The 16007-nt window shown below is 40.6% G+C and overlaps 1 protein-coding gene across 1 annotated transcript; it reads right to left on the bottom strand.

The window, feature by feature from the left end:
- Positions 1-3695: 3695 nt before the first annotated feature.
- FGF4 (fibroblast growth factor 4) lies at positions 3696-15044 on the bottom strand. The gene is made up of 3 exons (XM_034417295.3): positions 14700-15044; positions 10897-11000; positions 3696-4329 (listed from the first exon to the last, which is right to left on the bottom strand). The coding sequence occupies exons 1-3, from the start codon at positions 15007-15009 to the stop codon at positions 4153-4155; spliced, it is 591 nt and encodes a 196-aa protein (XP_034273186.1). The 5' UTR covers positions 15010-15044; the 3' UTR covers positions 3696-4152.
- Between the last annotated feature and the right edge of the window lie 963 nt (positions 15045-16007).

The raw sequence follows: 16007 nt of genomic DNA, 5'->3' as shown, positions 1-16007 counted from the left end.
TGCATGTTGTACTAAACCATGGTTTAGTATTACATCCCTAAAGCCTTGATTTCTCTCTGCTAATATGTATCACAAAGGGACCTTCATACATCAGTCATAGGTCTAGCCATCACGTTTATGATGGGGGCAATATAGCCACATCATAAGTATTGAGAATCTTAAAGAGTCCAAGCAAAAAGCAGAGGCCATTCTCATAATGAATTATACTATTCCCTGAATGGGGGAACTTCATCAGACTTCCTCATAGCATAGGTAAGAACGTTTAAAGTCTGATTCCACCATAAAGTAATTGCAGTCTCCCCCAAATGGCTCCCAAGCAGTCACACACACACATCCAATTTGTAAAGGGGTGGTAAAATGTGGGGACATATTTTAGCTGAGCATTAAAAGTGGGATCAAAATAAGTTTAGTGATTGAGCATCTGGGGTTTTTTTAAAGCAGAATGCCCTAGCTTTATGTCTGCTCTGCTTAATAGGATTATATCTAGCTCACGACAGGAAAGATCTCAGTTCCAAGAGATCCACTGCTAGCCAAGATAGCCAATAGGCTGGATAGAACAAGAGCTGATCTTGATATAAGTCAGCTTTCTATTCTTCTGTCATGCCAAGAAAAGAGACAGACTGTAATCAGGTGCCTGATCTATGAGCACTCTAAATGAGCTTGGTAGGTGAGGTGGGAAAAAAACGTGCTAAAAGAAATCCCATTGAAATAAATAGAAGTAGGTGAAGAATTGTGGTCTAAACTAGCCTCACCCAAATGAAATCATTGAGTTCATTTCTAAATCTGCAGGTAACCAGCATAGCAGCAAAATAATAAATTGGTGGATCTGATCTCCAGATAGCTGAGTAGTTATCGTAATAACTCCAGTGCCTCATTTCGGGGTAAGCTCTTACCAATATCTGCCTTCAGCTCCCATTATGATTTTGAGATCTGTCTTCTACAACGTGACAAAGGCCATGTTTCCAAGATATCTGTTAGATGATTAGCTCTCAATGCCCTACTTCCATTAAAAGAAACCATTAAACATTGCCTAAGAGTTACCCTCCTTTTTTGCTCACTCTTTCCATCCCCCCCTCCAATCATCCTTCTTAAACCTGCTGGTTCATTCTTTGCTTTAAAGACATGGTTTACATTCACAAAATATATAAAGAAAACTATAAGGTTACTGGATGAGCATATAGTGCTGCAGCCTGACAGCTGTCTGCAAATATTTTCACCATGATTATCCTTACTAAAAGTAAATCACTGGGTAAAGATAGCACAAACGTGACAAGGCTCAAATTGGATGTAACCAACACTATCTGGAATTCTTTTGGCTACATATGGAAAAAAAAGGGGGGAGGAATTGGGATGCCCCCCTCCCTCCCACATTGGAATTACAAGCAGGGTAGGGAGAAAAAATGAATGTCCCTTCCCTGCTGGTCTTGTAAGGAAACTGGCTTACAGAATAATTGACTGAGGTAGATATTAAAGGAACATTTCAGGGAATGAAATGAGAAAACTACAACCTATAAACCATTTACAGTATAAATGTTTAATTAAAGTCAATATGACTACTTCAGAGTGAACTGCTATGCAGTGTTTCTCAACCTTGGCCGCTGGACGATGTGTGGACTTCAACTCCCAGAATTCCCCAGCCAGCTCTGCTGGCTGGGGAATTCTGGGAGTTGAAGTCCACACATCGTCCAGCGGCCAAGGTTGAGAAACACTGTGCTATTGGGACATGCTCAGCAGGAACCCTTATTGCAGAGGCATGACTAGTGGGACAGGATTTCTACCATAGGCAAGCACCTATTTTGCAGTCCATGGCTGAAACCACTGAATTACAATGATGGGATTATCCACTTAAAAAAAAAAAAAGTCTATTAAACCCCCCAATAGGTTTAACCTATTTTTTTCATATTTAAAAAGCAACCTCCATTTCTTAAAAGGCCAAATAGTTTATTCCTCTGCAAACCTCAGTAGCCTCACATGTGTTTAATCTGCCCGCAACCCCAGTTGGGAAAAGATGACCTTCGACTGGTGAAGTGATTCTGTACTGAAAGAGTGGCATCATAAGCTGGTTTCTGATATTTTGTAGCATTTATGGAAACCATTTTTAAAGGACTGGTTAACCCGTTTTAAAGGAACGTTGACAAAATCCGAATACGTCGTCCACCGTTCGTTCACTGCAATGCTGAAGCAGGAACTTTGGCTTGTTCCTATCTGAGGAAAACTCATGAGAACATGAGAGTTCCTGGTTCAACATGCACAGTTAAAAAGGGGGGTGGAAACATAGATGAAATTACCTAGTTCAGTGATGGCTACCATTTTCTGGACCGAGTGCCCAAAGTGCACACCCAAACCCCCAAAATGCAATGTGCACGTGGGTCCCGTGCATATGCCCCACCCACACGCATCTGCATGTGCTCCCCCACACCCTACACCCCGCACATTCACAGCAGAGACTCGAAGACCAGCTGGACAGTGGGAGGCACGCGTGCATGCACAGTGGAGCTGAACTGGGGTGACGGCTCGTGTGCCATCAGAGACAGTGCTGCATGCCACCTCTGGCACACGTCCATAGGTTCACCATCACGGACCTAGTTTGTTAATCACCTCATTGAAAGGAAGAGCTAAATATGCTCATTTAAACAGCACTTCTGAAAAAACAGTGGCTTACGACTATGTGGAAATCTGGCCTGAAAGAGAGAGATTGTCAAGTGTTACTAAAACCATGCGTTTGGTAATTCTTGACTTATGACCAGCAACCATTCAAAGTTCTAACGGCACTGAAAAAGTAACTTACAACTAGTTCTTGCCTTTTTGAACATTGCAGCGTCCCTACAGTCATGCGATCGTAATTCAGGTACTTGATAGCCAACATGCATTTACAGCAGTTGAAGCATCATGTGATTGCCAGTTGTGACTTTCCCAGCTGCCTTCCGTCAAGCAAAATTAGTGAGAGAAACTGGATCCACTTAATGTGTGATTTACCTAATGACTGCGGCAAAAAAAAAAAAAAGGTGGTAAAATCAGACGCAGTCATTTGATGGCTCACTTAATGATTGGAAGTTCTAACAATGGAAGTTCTAGTGCTAACTGGGGTTATCAGTCCACTACCTATAATATCATTCCATTTAAAAGATGGTTTGTGGTCTTTAACACAAAGGTTCTTCATTGTAACCTATTCCAAAATGTGAGTGGCTGAAAGAAGAAAATGACCACACTGTATCTAAGTCGAACAACGAGTAAAAATGTCCAAATGTTGCTTTGTACTATTAACATGGCAATCCTCATTCTCACAATGCTGAGAATTTAAGTCTAGAACTTGAAAAGGGCCTACCTAGAGTGCAATTCATTATGAACTCCTGCCATGCAACCTCCAGAGATTTTCAATCGGTTTACTCCTACTTTGCCTGGTGGCTTCTGCTCTACAGGCCCCAGAGGGATTGAATGCAAGAAAGTTCAAAGTTCAACTGTAGCAGAGCTAAAAAGAGCATTGCAGGGCGTACATCAATGCTGCAGTTTCTGTAGCAGAAGTAAATTGACACCATTTCTATGAACTAACGAGGCTGCACAAAAGGAGGTCAGAGATGCTATACGTTCCTATAAGCTGGCATCAGAACTGAGGAAGTTTTGTCGAGCGTCTTTTGTAAGGACTAAAACGTTTGCTGGCAGTCTTAACTGGTTAAAAACAATGTTTTTTTTTTAAAAAAAAAACACAATTTAATGTCCACTAACAAACATTGTACAATGCACAGAGCAGTGCAAAGCATATAGGAATCAGATTTCACATTTAAAAAGTCATAATAGCAGCACACCTGTGATAACTTACCCCAAAACAAAGATAAGATTAAATAAACCACAATGCAAGAGTCTTCTACTGTTACACTGTGTAATGAATAGCTTAAGTTGGAGGTTTGGTTTTGTAGAAGGTTGTTCTTTCTTTCATTTCTTTTCTTTTAGGAATTTTTTAAAAAAACGATCAGAACTATAAATAACTTTCTGGCAATATATACAGATATCAATAATTTAAATATGTTACATCTACTCTTGCATAAAACTCTCAAAGAAAAGTGCACCATAGATTTCACCCCCTCCCTCTTCCATTCTCCCGAATTGGGCCTTGCCTTTTCCTTTTGCCCTGAGGTAGCTCTGAAGGGATAGTCCTCAAATCCTGGGAAGAAAATGTGTGACTGTCATGGTGGGAGACACTTTGTTGCCTTTCTTGGTTCTTCCATTTTTGCTCAGGGCCATGTACATCCCAGGGTAGATCTGGGACTCATAGGCATTGTAGTTGTTCGGCAGCAGAATCTCTTTGAATTTACACTCATCACCAAAATGGCTCTGAAATGAGAGTGGAGAAGGAAGGGAAGAGGATAGTGAGAGTAAGGGAGAAGTTAGATGCAAAAAATGTCTTTATGTATATATACAAGGAAAATACACCTGAGCACTTGCCTTCTTTTTTGTGCTCTTTTCAACTTTATCACACAACTCTAACTTCATAAAGTCTTTCAGATGATCTTATCCCATCCTAGTTCCTTCCAGTTTACAGTCTATAATTTTCATCTTCCCAGAAAATGTCATCCAACACTTATGGAAGACATTGAACTGGAGAAGGCTGAGGTAGACAAAAACTACGATCAACATTTACCAGTCCATCTGAGGACTTCATTACATGGAAAAATTGAATTTCAATGATGGAATATTTGCCAAAAAGACCATAGTGAAATCTTGGTATCATCAATAGGTTAAGGATAGATCTTGTCTAATCAAGAAAAGCAATAGTGCCCTAGATTGGTCAATCATCAGATTTGGTAATTTGATCTAGGGAAGCTTCCTACGTAAATGATGATATATCAGATAATATATATATACCCCACATCTTGGTTCCATTCATTTGTTTCTCTAAAATTATCACTGTTCATAATTTTCACAAGTATCTCACTTTCATCTTTCTAAATACACCCGGGTATTTATCATGCAAGATTTTATCTTTTTCCCCAGAAATATATTTTTCTAATTATGCAGGTCAGTCTCCAACAAAAATAATTGTCTGTTTTACTCAAATTATGATTAGCTGGATCAATGAATGTTAGTTTCATCTTTGTTCATTCCTATACAGATTTCATTTTTAATGAAATTAGTGTATATGCCCAAGCATATACCCAAAAATGCATATTGAAGATGATATAAATTCAAATTTTCCTTTTAAATGCATCCTTCTTACATTTTGTTTCAACCAAGACCTGCATTTTAGTATTTGAAAAAAAAAATGAGTTCAGAGAAATAATTACTGTATATTTCAAATCACACAAGAGCAGCAGGCACAGATTATGTCAATTCTCATCAAAATTCACAAAGATCAATCGCTCAAACATACAGGTAGTCCTCAATTTACAACAGTACATTTAATGACCATTCAAAGTTGCAATGGTACTGAAAAAAGTGACTTATGACAAATTTTCACACTTACAGCTGTTGCAGTATGCCCATGATCATGTGGTCAAAATTCAGACACTTGGCAACTGACTCATATTAATGACAGTTGCAGTGTCCTGGGGTCATGTGGTCAGTTTTTGCAACCTTCTGACAAGCAAAGTCAACGAAGAAGCCAGATTCACTTAACAACCATGTTACTAACTTAACAATTGTTAGAGATTCATTTAACAACTGTGGCAAGGTTGTAAAATGGGGCAGAATACATTTAACAACTGTTCCGCTTAGCAACAGAAATTTTTTACTCAATTGTGGTCGTAATTCGAGGACTACATGTACTTATCTTCCTGCCTGTTCCTTGATCTGGAATAAGAAGAGAAGCCCAAAACTGTTCACTTAAGCCAGGTTCAGCACTACGTCTTCCTCTACACTGGTTAAACTCTTGGGATTAACAGCAGCATTATTTTTTGAAGCAGAATTTCCCAGCCAAATGTTACGCTTGTCTAGAGTGATCACATTCCACACACAGTGGTGGGATTCAAATTTTTCTATTACTGGTTCTGTGGGTGTGGCTTGGTGGGCGTGGCAGGGGAAGGATACTGTAAAATCTCCATTCCCTCCCTACTCCAGGGGAAGGATACTGAAAAATCCCCATTTCCTCCCGATCAGCTGGGACTCGGGAGGCAGAGAATAGATGGGGGCGGGGCCAGTCAGAGCCACCGGTTCTCCGAACTACTCAAAATTTCTGCTACTGGTTCTTCAGAACTGGTCAGAACCTGCTGAATACCACCTCAGATTGAGAAGACTCTCCTAAAATCTTGAAGTAGCCCAATAACACACTGCAATACCACCCCCCCAACCAATGATTATCCCCTTTTATTTCTGATTGTGGATAAATCGTTCACATCATATTCTGAATAACATTTTAAAATAGTTTTATGAATGGATTTCCCAGGTTTCACGGTCTAAATATGGCTGAATCTCAAAACATGTACAGTACACCTTTATTTCCTGCTTTCCACTCTAATTAGTGTACAAGGCAACCTAATCTGTACACACCCTATAGCTTCTCTCTCTTTTTCCCCTTCATCTCCCCTTCGGTCAATTTGATTTGATTTAAAAATTCTTATTAATTATACTGTTTTTAATGGCTCCCAGACTTTTAAACTGGTATGTGCCTGAAGCTCACAGTATTATCATAAGATATAATATAGAATGAAAATTAAAGCACAAAAACAAATACATTGAAAATACTTTTTATTAATTGAGATTACATATATTCAAATAAAAATTTGAAACACAGAATGTCTATGGAATATGCTCTACAAAGATGCGGGTAGGTAGACCCATCCTTCTTTTAGGGTAGACCTATCCATCTTTTAGGATAGGATTCCCCTCCCCTCTTTTAAAACTAAACTCAGAGAATTGACTGTTTTAAGAGTGTAAGATGCATATACTTTTCTCTAAAGGGAAAGTCTCCGCTTACATAGAGAGCAGTAAAGCCCTCAGATATTTCCAAGCATGGAAAATCTTCAGGCAGCTGCCTTAAAAATGAAGGGGGAGGGACACATCTTTATGTTATATTAAGGATGATTTGAAGAAGACAAGATACCTTTCCCCTGAGTGCTACATTTTCTCCAAGAAAATTATGGGGAGCTACTTGCTGGAGCCACAAGTTCTTTTTTCTCACTTTTAAAAATATAATTTTATTTTTTTTTAAAAAAATTTAAAACAGGACTAAACATTAATAGAAACTAAAATTAAGTAAGAAGGAAACAAAACAAATGAAAGAAAAAAGGAAGTGCAAAAAAGTAGAAGAAAAAATAGAAAAGAAACCAAAAAGATTTTTAAAAAGTCGTTTCCAATCTTTATAAGAGTTGTAACTACAATCGTACATTTACCTCCTTCTCTAAAATTACAGCATAATGTTTTACTTTCTATAATCTAATCTAGTTAATTATCAAAACCATAGATCGTAAATTCATTTTTTGTTTTATGCTAAAATCTATAAGGAGTTTCTAGGTACCAATAAACATAGATATTGCCTTCAAATGGGTCAATTTGGCCATTTTAGCAAATTCTTTCAGCTTCGCCAACTATTCCTAATATGGCAGTATTATCAAATATTTCCATCAGATTCTTTTTTCTAAATAATTCTCAATGTGCATCATCTTGCTTTCTTTTTCTGCCTTTTCTCTTTCTTCCACTTTTATCCTCATCTCCCTCCCTTCTTTTTTCTTCTCCCCCACAGCCTTGCCTCCTTTGCAGAACATTTATCTAATTTTTTTTTAATGAAAGAGCATTTGTTTGTAAGAAATAAGTATCAGTGGAGCTGTACTCTAGCACTTCAAGAAGAAAGAACCAAATCTTACCGGACTCAAATAAAAATGGACAAAAACAAGGGATTTATAAAGTGATTGCTTGCTGTCAGAAGAAGAAAAATGGTTATGTTACCAGTACTTTTCATATACTGTATGTCAATGTTGCCTTATATACATGAATAATAAAATACCATCTTTTTATACAGTACAGAAATTTGCTTATTCTGGCAAAATACAGTAACTATCCATGATTCTTCCATTGCTATATTCCACAAGTAAACTTTTGGATATGGATGTACCACTATAAAATTACACAGTTGATGGGGACATTGGAAGTTTTCTGGGTCCAACTCCAACCCCTGCCCATGGCAGCTATCTTCATATTATCCCAGACAAATGGCCTTGAACCTTTGCTTGAAAACCTGTAATGGCACAGGGTATGACACCTATGACTCCAGGAGGCAGGTTGTCCCACTGCTTAATAGCACTTCCCAGCAGGAAATTCCTCCATATTCCATTATTTGACTATCTTTATGTAAAGCTTGTACTCTTGGGTTCTATGGAGAATAAATCCATTTCTCCTATACCTTGCCTGTCAAGTATTAAAATATTGCTATGATTTCTCCCTATATTTTTCTCGTCTCCAGTTAAATGTATCCATTTCCTTTAACAGTTTTTCATAGATTTAGCCATCAAGCCCCTTTGTTGTTCCTCTCTGCATTTTCTCCAATTCCTTGGTATTTTTCTTGTATTATAGTGACTGCATCTGAGCACAATATCTCAGGGATGGGCTGCTGTCCCGTGCAGCAGAGAGCAGAAATATCTTTTCCCGCTATCTCAGGACTACACTTCTGCTGCATTGCATTGGCTCTTTTGGCAGCTGCAACATGCTGCTGGCTCATGTTTAACTTGTGGTTAAGTTGATCATCCTACCAGGATGATCAGATTCATCCTACCAAGCCAAGTACCACCAGGTTGTTGTTTTTTACCTGTGCCACCTGGTTTTTCTGAGTACAGAAATTACATTTATCATAACTGAACTGCATACTGCTTAATGTTCTTTCCAGTGGTGGGTTTCAAATATTTTTACTACCGGTTCTATGGGTGTGGCTTGGTGGGCGTGGCATGGCTTGGTGGGCATGGCAGGGAAAGGTTACTGCAAAATCCCCATTTCCTCCTGATCACCTGGGACTTGGAAGGCAGAGAATATATGGGGGTGGGGCCAGTCAGAGGTGGTATTTACCAGTTCTCCGAGCTACTCATAATTTCCGCTACCTGTTCTCCAGAACTGATCAGAACCTGCTGAAACCCACCTCTGCTTCTTTCTCCATTTACAGAAGAAAGCACACTCAAGCAAAGAAAACAGCAATGTTGTTTAAGGGTCAGGCATGGCAAATCAGTCGTAACCACTCACCTACTCTGAAAGAGTCTGATTATTCTCAATATTATTCTGAAAATTATCAAGAGACAAATAGCTGATTAACTTCTTCATTTTATCTATTTTGGACATAAGCTATCCAAGGACAATTAGCAGAGCTACAAGAAGGAATAGTATTATGGCTTTGCTAAACTGCTTTCTTTTGCTTCCTATATAAAGGAAACCTAACTCATTGAGTAGCAGGTATTTGCCATTGTTTAATTATTGTGTTGCAATCCAAAATTGACTTGACATAGATGACTCCTTTGGCTTGAGGGAGACAAGTGTAAGAAATGTAAGAGTGTAAGAAACTAAGGCAAAGCATTACAGTCTACCACCATTTGAAACTTTCCTTAATCTCAATTTTTTTTATCGCCTGTATTTCAGATTGTTAGTTTGTTTGGAATACAGTCCAATGACTATTTATACTGAGCCCTAAATAAAAGTTATCTACATGACACTGGACAAAGGATGTATCTTTCGATTAACTATTTAAGAAATGATAGGTATATAGAAAATACAGAAGGAAAATGATCATTGGTGGCAAACTGATATAAATAAAGGAAAGGCTATTGTGTCCAAAGTCTTAAATTATCTGAATGTACAATGCCTTTTACACCCTTAAGATTTAGTCTCGCTTCCTTTTAGGCAAATCAGTAAGAAAATACTCTTTCTTTGGCAAAAAAATCTCTGCCTACACCAGCTCATATCAACAGAAGGACTATAATAGAAAGACAGCTGGAAATGACCAAAGGGGGAAAAAAGACTTGTGTTATTTTTAGGAACTAAATAGGCTACAAGAATTGAAATGACTCTCCAACCATTTTTGTTCCAGATTTACAGATTCAAAGAAATTCAGTATAGAATAAAAAAAAAAATCTAAAGTAAGACCCTCACAACTAAACTGTCCTTTTCTTCCACTAGGCAGTGCATGAATATATCCATATGTAATTAGTCCTTGTTATAAATTAAACTGCTTTGCTTTTTTTGTCACCTAGTGACAGTTTGCTAAATTCCAGAAAGTATGTCTTATAAAACTTTACGTAGCAAAAGCAAAAAAACAAACAAAAAAAACCCCCACATCCCATCGTCCTATTTTTTATTAGTTTGCCATTTTATTTCTGGTCCCTCAAAACTTCGCCATAAAGTTGTAACTTTAAATTGAATAAAGGGGGGGGAGTATTCTGTTATAAAACACACAAAAAGGAAGCACAATAACCATTCCATTTGTTTTAGGACTACAGCTCTCAAACTTCTGAACCAGCACAGCCAGTGGCAAAGTAGTAGTCCAAGTGCATTGGAAGATTGCAGAAAATTACAAAGTTGTATCTTACACTTTGCAAACCTATGTGTACACAATGTGCAATCCTTTGATTTCCAAAATTAGGTGATTGCAGTACTTGGAAATATATGTGTATATTAAACAGCATTTTCCTGATTATCAGATAATCTAATATTTCTGCTACAAATATAAAAACATTTTAATCGTAAACTACCTTTTCTTTGCTACAGCTGTTTGTAATGTCCACATCTGGGACAATCAGAGGATTATCCTCTTAATGTGCTTAACAAGCACATCTATTTAATCTATCTACTAAAAGTCTGCAATATTAAAACACTTACTTGTCTTTTTAGTGGCGCCAACTGTGTTCATCAAATAAAAGTACAATTGATATACATTATTTTTAAAAGGTGATTAAAAGTCTTGAGCTGAAAATCTTCATAACTGCTACTTACAGATCCATAGAGTTTGCCTTTGCCGTTCATTGCTACAAAAAGTCCACTTTTAACACCAAAAAGGCTAACCACTCCTCGTTCCACTGGAGAGATTTCCAGCAAACCTTTAAGAGAAGAAGAATGCATTAGAAACAAACGAGGTATAGGATTACATGCAATCATAAATCATTTGAGTAAATAATATCCTACTAATTCTATTACTCTTTAAGCTATGTCAGTAGAACCATACCAGTAGACATGCCTCTTGTGGCATGTGGCATGCAACAGCTATTCAAAAGTTCAGGAATTTTTATGTGTATCTTGCATTATGGCCTTGTAGACACCTATATTAGGAAGCAAACATCAAACTATTAAGATTCAGAAAAGTTCCACTGAGCTTCGGGTTACTCTAGAACAGAAATTGAAAATCTCCAGTTTATCAGTTGGACCATCCAGCCCCAACTGCAAGTCCACTCCAAAACCGTTGCCAGTCTCACAAATTGTTCTTTCTCACCAATCTTTTCAAAACTTCCCTGCAGAAGATGATTGGTTCACTCAAACTTAGAATAAAGGTTGAAGTATTGAAAGCTTTGTTTCCCATCAGCTTACCCATAAGGCTTAAGAGTTGTTGTGGTTGCTATCCAAGTTGCCATCTTGCCATTTTACCATCTGTAGAAAGTCTTGTTTATTCCCCCAATACTGTGGGTATTGGGTGTTGAAGAATGATATACAAGTGATATACAACTACGATAACACTGAAACTTGAGACTAAATGTCACTTGTGGTGGTATAAGCAAGGACCTTCCATGATATTGGTTCAATTCTAGTGAAATTAACAGAATGGAGGTAATGACCACTTCGGAATAACCATTTTCCATTTTCTTTGCAATTGTCAACCATCTCCTACCCTCTTGTCTTGGGCAGCCCTTCTCACTGACCTGATTCTCACATTGTACTAACAGGGGCAAGACCGTTTTGGTAGGGTGATGGTTGCAATGGGTGGGATAAAGATGTGCAGAACTGAGCTACTCATTTAGCTGGAATCCACATTTTGCTATTTCCATGATATTGCCATTTTGAGGGGAAGAATTTCCAGTTATTCCTCGGTTATTAACTATGTTCCACATATTTTATGTTTATATACTACTACATGTGCTTCCCCACTTTGCAACAACGCGAAACCCTGTCATGATTTTCTGCAAAGCAGAAGAAAAGGCTAGAAAAACACTGTTAATGCATTCCTGTCAGAATTGCCTAATCAGGTTTTATTTAGTGAACCACAACTGGCTGGTTCAAGCATGCTGACTTTAAACCATGATTTGCAAACCACCACTAAGTGGGTACATACATTGCATTGAGACAAACATACCCCACCTTAACAAAATGAATGAATTTAGCCAACTCATAGTTCCATAGAGAATTAAGACCTATGAACAGAACCACTGCAAATGTTACCACTGATTCCTCCCGCCACCTCCAAAAAATACGAGTGATTTGCATTGACTTGAACAAGCTACTTTCTATAGACAATATTCCCACATGATAACCCATCTCTATACGGAACAGCAGCTAGCCCCGCTCAGGATATGGCCAACATATTGCTCTACAGTCCCTTGCCTCATTAGTTACAGAGCGTACAATCAGGTGGTTGGTTGTTGCCATGAAAGCCCTCCCTTTGCCTTTGTCAACTAGCTTTTAATGGAGTTTAATTATTCCTGCCTCCTTGATTTTTTAAATAATTTTTAAAAAAACTTTTAAATTTTTTTAGCATTGACATTTTAATTTTTGCAGACTGTCTAATATTGTGATGCTTTGTTTGCCACCCAGAATCCCTCTTTGAGGGAGATGAGCGGGCTCAGAAATGTAATGTAATGTAATGTAATGTAACAAATAAACAAATAATAAATAAATAAATAAATAAATAAATAAATAAATAAATAAATAAATAAATAAATAAATAACCATCTAATTTAATTCCTTAGCATGTTCATTAATAGCTTTTCCAGCCCAACTCAGCCAATGGACTGCCTGCTCTTATTTCTTTTTTAGAAGGTGCTTAAAAGCAGCCTTCTCGATCTACCAGTAGCAGTTTCCACATATGTGGAACTGCAAATGACTTGCGCTGGCTGTGACTATTAACAAGGGATGCTGGAGGCCTGACATAGCCGGCTTGCAAAATGCTTCAGGTCTTCCTTCTGCTGTGATTGAAGATCTAGCAGAGATTCCGCCCCCCCTCTCACCACCACCTTACCCAGCTTAAAATAAGTATCGGACATGTTTTAGGACACATGAAACGTTTGTCATGGTGCAGTCTTTAACCCCTCCTCCCGGTCCTATTGTTTCAGTTGGGTGTTAGTTAGAATTAGAGCTATAGGGCCATGGGGTTAAGTCACGAACAGATGCTTTTAGACTATACGCTCCTCGTCAGAAGCGGGATGGGACCTTGAATCCCAAATTAACTACTCGGTCAGCCTGTGGCAAAAGCAGGGTGGGACTTAAGAGGAGCTGCTCCCCATAACCCTAACCGAAGCTAGTCTGTTAGAAGGAAAAGTGTCTAATATTGTTTAGAAAGTCAAAAGAAGTCCTGCTTTAAATTGACTAGGGCTCAGGTCAGAGGGAATTTCTGGGGGCCAATTCTGAATTACACAGGCAGCGCTACTTCTGTTCTTGGACTGAATTGTGCACAAGGAGCAGCCAGTGCAGTCGAATCACCCAAACATAAAACTGGGGGATTTCACTTGCAAAGATTATGCCACATTCCTTGCCTAACAAACATAGTCGCTACCCCTCATAGTTCGTTCTACTAGTAGTCAGCTGCTACTGTATTCCCAAGAACCACCTTTCTGTGTTTTCCTGGGCCAATATGAGGACCAATATATATATATATATATTTTAAGAGATGAAATGGGTTCCTTTGCTTTGATCGCACCTCTCATTTATTCCAGAGAGATCATCCCTTCGCTCCTTTCAGACCGAATCCCATCCTTTCCCACCCCTAGGAAAATAGCGGGGGAAACGTCAGGCAAAACACACACACACACACACACACACAGGTTGATTCTCGTCCCTCTGATTTCCGAAGGCTTACCTGGGTAGCTCAAGGCGAGCCAATAACGCGCGCGCGAGAAAACGCTCACCTGGTGTTTTCGGCTTTCTCCGTAGGGTGCCTTCCCATTTCGTCTACCTGGGGATGGGGGGGGGGTTTCCCGCAGTTTAACCCTTTCATTCCCCGGCCGCAGCCGAGGCTGCTTTTTCTGCAGGTCCCTCAACCCCTCTGCCTTCCAAGCTCCTTTAGGCTTTGACCCTCGACGCTGATTGCCTGAAGCGGGGAAGGGGAGAGGTTTGGCGCCTTGCCCTGAAAAGGGGGCGCGGGGCTTCCCTCCTCTGCGAGGCATTGCCACAAGAGGACGGAAGGGCTCGATCGTTCCGCTGCCCGAGAGCGTCCACCGCGACCAGAAGAAGTTCACCTTCCCGGGAGGGGGGGGAAGAGGGGCACAGAAGCAACCTACCTACCCTAACCAGCGGTGGGATTCAAGCAATTTAACAACCGGTTCTCTGCCCTAATGATTTCTTCCAACAACCAGTTTGCCAAACTGCTCAGAAAGTTAACAACCGGTTCTCCCGGAGTGGTGCGAACTGGCTGAATCCCACTATTGTACCTAACCCTCGGGCCTGTTCACACGTGGCCCCTTTCCCCGCCTTAGGATCCCGCGCAGTTCTGGGGGTGGGGGTGGGGGGGGCGCTGGCTGGCTGGCCCCCTTTCTGGGGTGTCTCAGCCGAGCGGATCCAGGTGGGCAGAGGCGGCGGGGCGCAACCCCACTTACTGTATCGGTTTTCGTCGTGGATCCCGTTGATCCGGCTGTCCGGCAGGACCTGGATGTGAAACCCGATGCCGACGTTGCAGTAGAGGCGCCTCAGCCTCTTGATGCCCAGCAGATAGTCCCCGTCCCGGCTGAGCAAATTCCTTTCCCCGGCGGGGAGCCTGGCCATGGAGCGCGAGAAGAGAGTCTCCCAGCGCCACTCCAGGGTGTCGTTGTGCTGCTGGGCGAAGACGGGCATGCAGCGTCCCGCCAGCCAGGGCGACAGCAGTCCCAGGAGCAAGGCTGGCCAGCAGGCCGGACAGGGACCAGTCATCCTGAGCGAACGCGGGCGGCACACGTGGTTCCAGGGGAGGCAAGCGGCTAAAAATACACCTCTCCGGCGAAACTCCTGCCCCAGACTTAGATCCCAAGAGCGGGGTGGGCTGGGGGTGGGGGTGGGTGCAGGGAAGACAAACAAACAAATATATATATATATTTGTATATATACCTTATATATATATATATATGTATATACTCTCTCTATATATACTATACACGAAATATATATATATATATGTGTATATATTTCGTAGGTGGGCGGAGGCGGGCAAGTAACTCAGCACCCCGTGGAACTGAAGAGCCGCTGCTTAGATCGCATGGAAGAGGAATCCGGTGCGCAACCGGTGGGGCGGGCTGGCAGCAAAGATCGACTCCGCCGGCAGCTTCTTCTGAACTTGATCTCCGCTTCTGTCAAATGGGGACCTTCTCTGCGCGCTCCCTCATGGCCCTTCTCCCCCGAAACCACGACGTTTATATATCCAGCGGGCCTTGATACCTATTACATCACCACCTACTGCTGCCTACAAGCGAGTTGAACTGGACGCGAAATGATCACCCCGAGATGGTCCATCACAACCAATTGGGTCTTAGAAGTGGGGGGGGGGAGGAGGAGGAGGAGAGGAAGGAGGAGGGAATATATGTCAACTTTAAAAAAAAAGTACACGATTCTTGGAGAAACTTTCACCTTTCGTGCTCAGGACATGCGAGTCTTACTGGAGGTTTTTTCCCCCCCCCTCTTTCGGTTTTGCAAGCGTGTGCAAATGCTACCAATTTAACATACGCACAAACACACATATCAAAGAATGCCCAACACGGCTCTCCCCCTCCATCCTCCTCCTCCTCCCCTCAACAATGTCTGGCTTTGTGGAAAACGCAGGAATTTAAGATTTGGCTCTTTCCAAGAAACATGCTTTAGAGTTTGCAAAGAAAGTAGTGGGGGGGGGGAGGGAATCCTTCAGAATAGGCCAAAATAGCTAATGCATGAGAGACTGA

The sequence above is a fragment of the Pantherophis guttatus genome, chromosome 1 (genome assembly GCF_059756535.1).
Source record: "Pantherophis guttatus breed Tessera chromosome 1, ASM5975653v1, whole genome shotgun sequence".
Taxonomy (NCBI): Eukaryota; Metazoa; Chordata; class Lepidosauria; order Squamata; family Colubridae; genus Pantherophis; species Pantherophis guttatus.
Note: the sequence above shows the minus strand (reverse complement) of the source record. Positions and strands in the feature narration are given on the sequence as shown.

Excerpts from the sequence above, each read along its gene's own strand:
- FGF4 (XM_034417295.3), bottom strand. The coding sequence starts at position 15,009 with ATGACTGGTCCCTGTCCGGCCTGCTGGCCAGCCTTGCTCCTGGGACTG. Across the intron at positions 11,001-14,699 it reads CCACGACGAAAACCGATACA|GTTTGCTGGAAATCTCTCCA; the intron begins GTAAGTGGGGTT and ends CTTCTCTTAAAG. Across the intron at positions 4,330-10,896 it reads AAGGCAAACTCTATGGATCT|AGCCATTTTGGTGATGAGTG; the intron begins GTAAGTAGCAGT and ends CTCTCATTTCAG.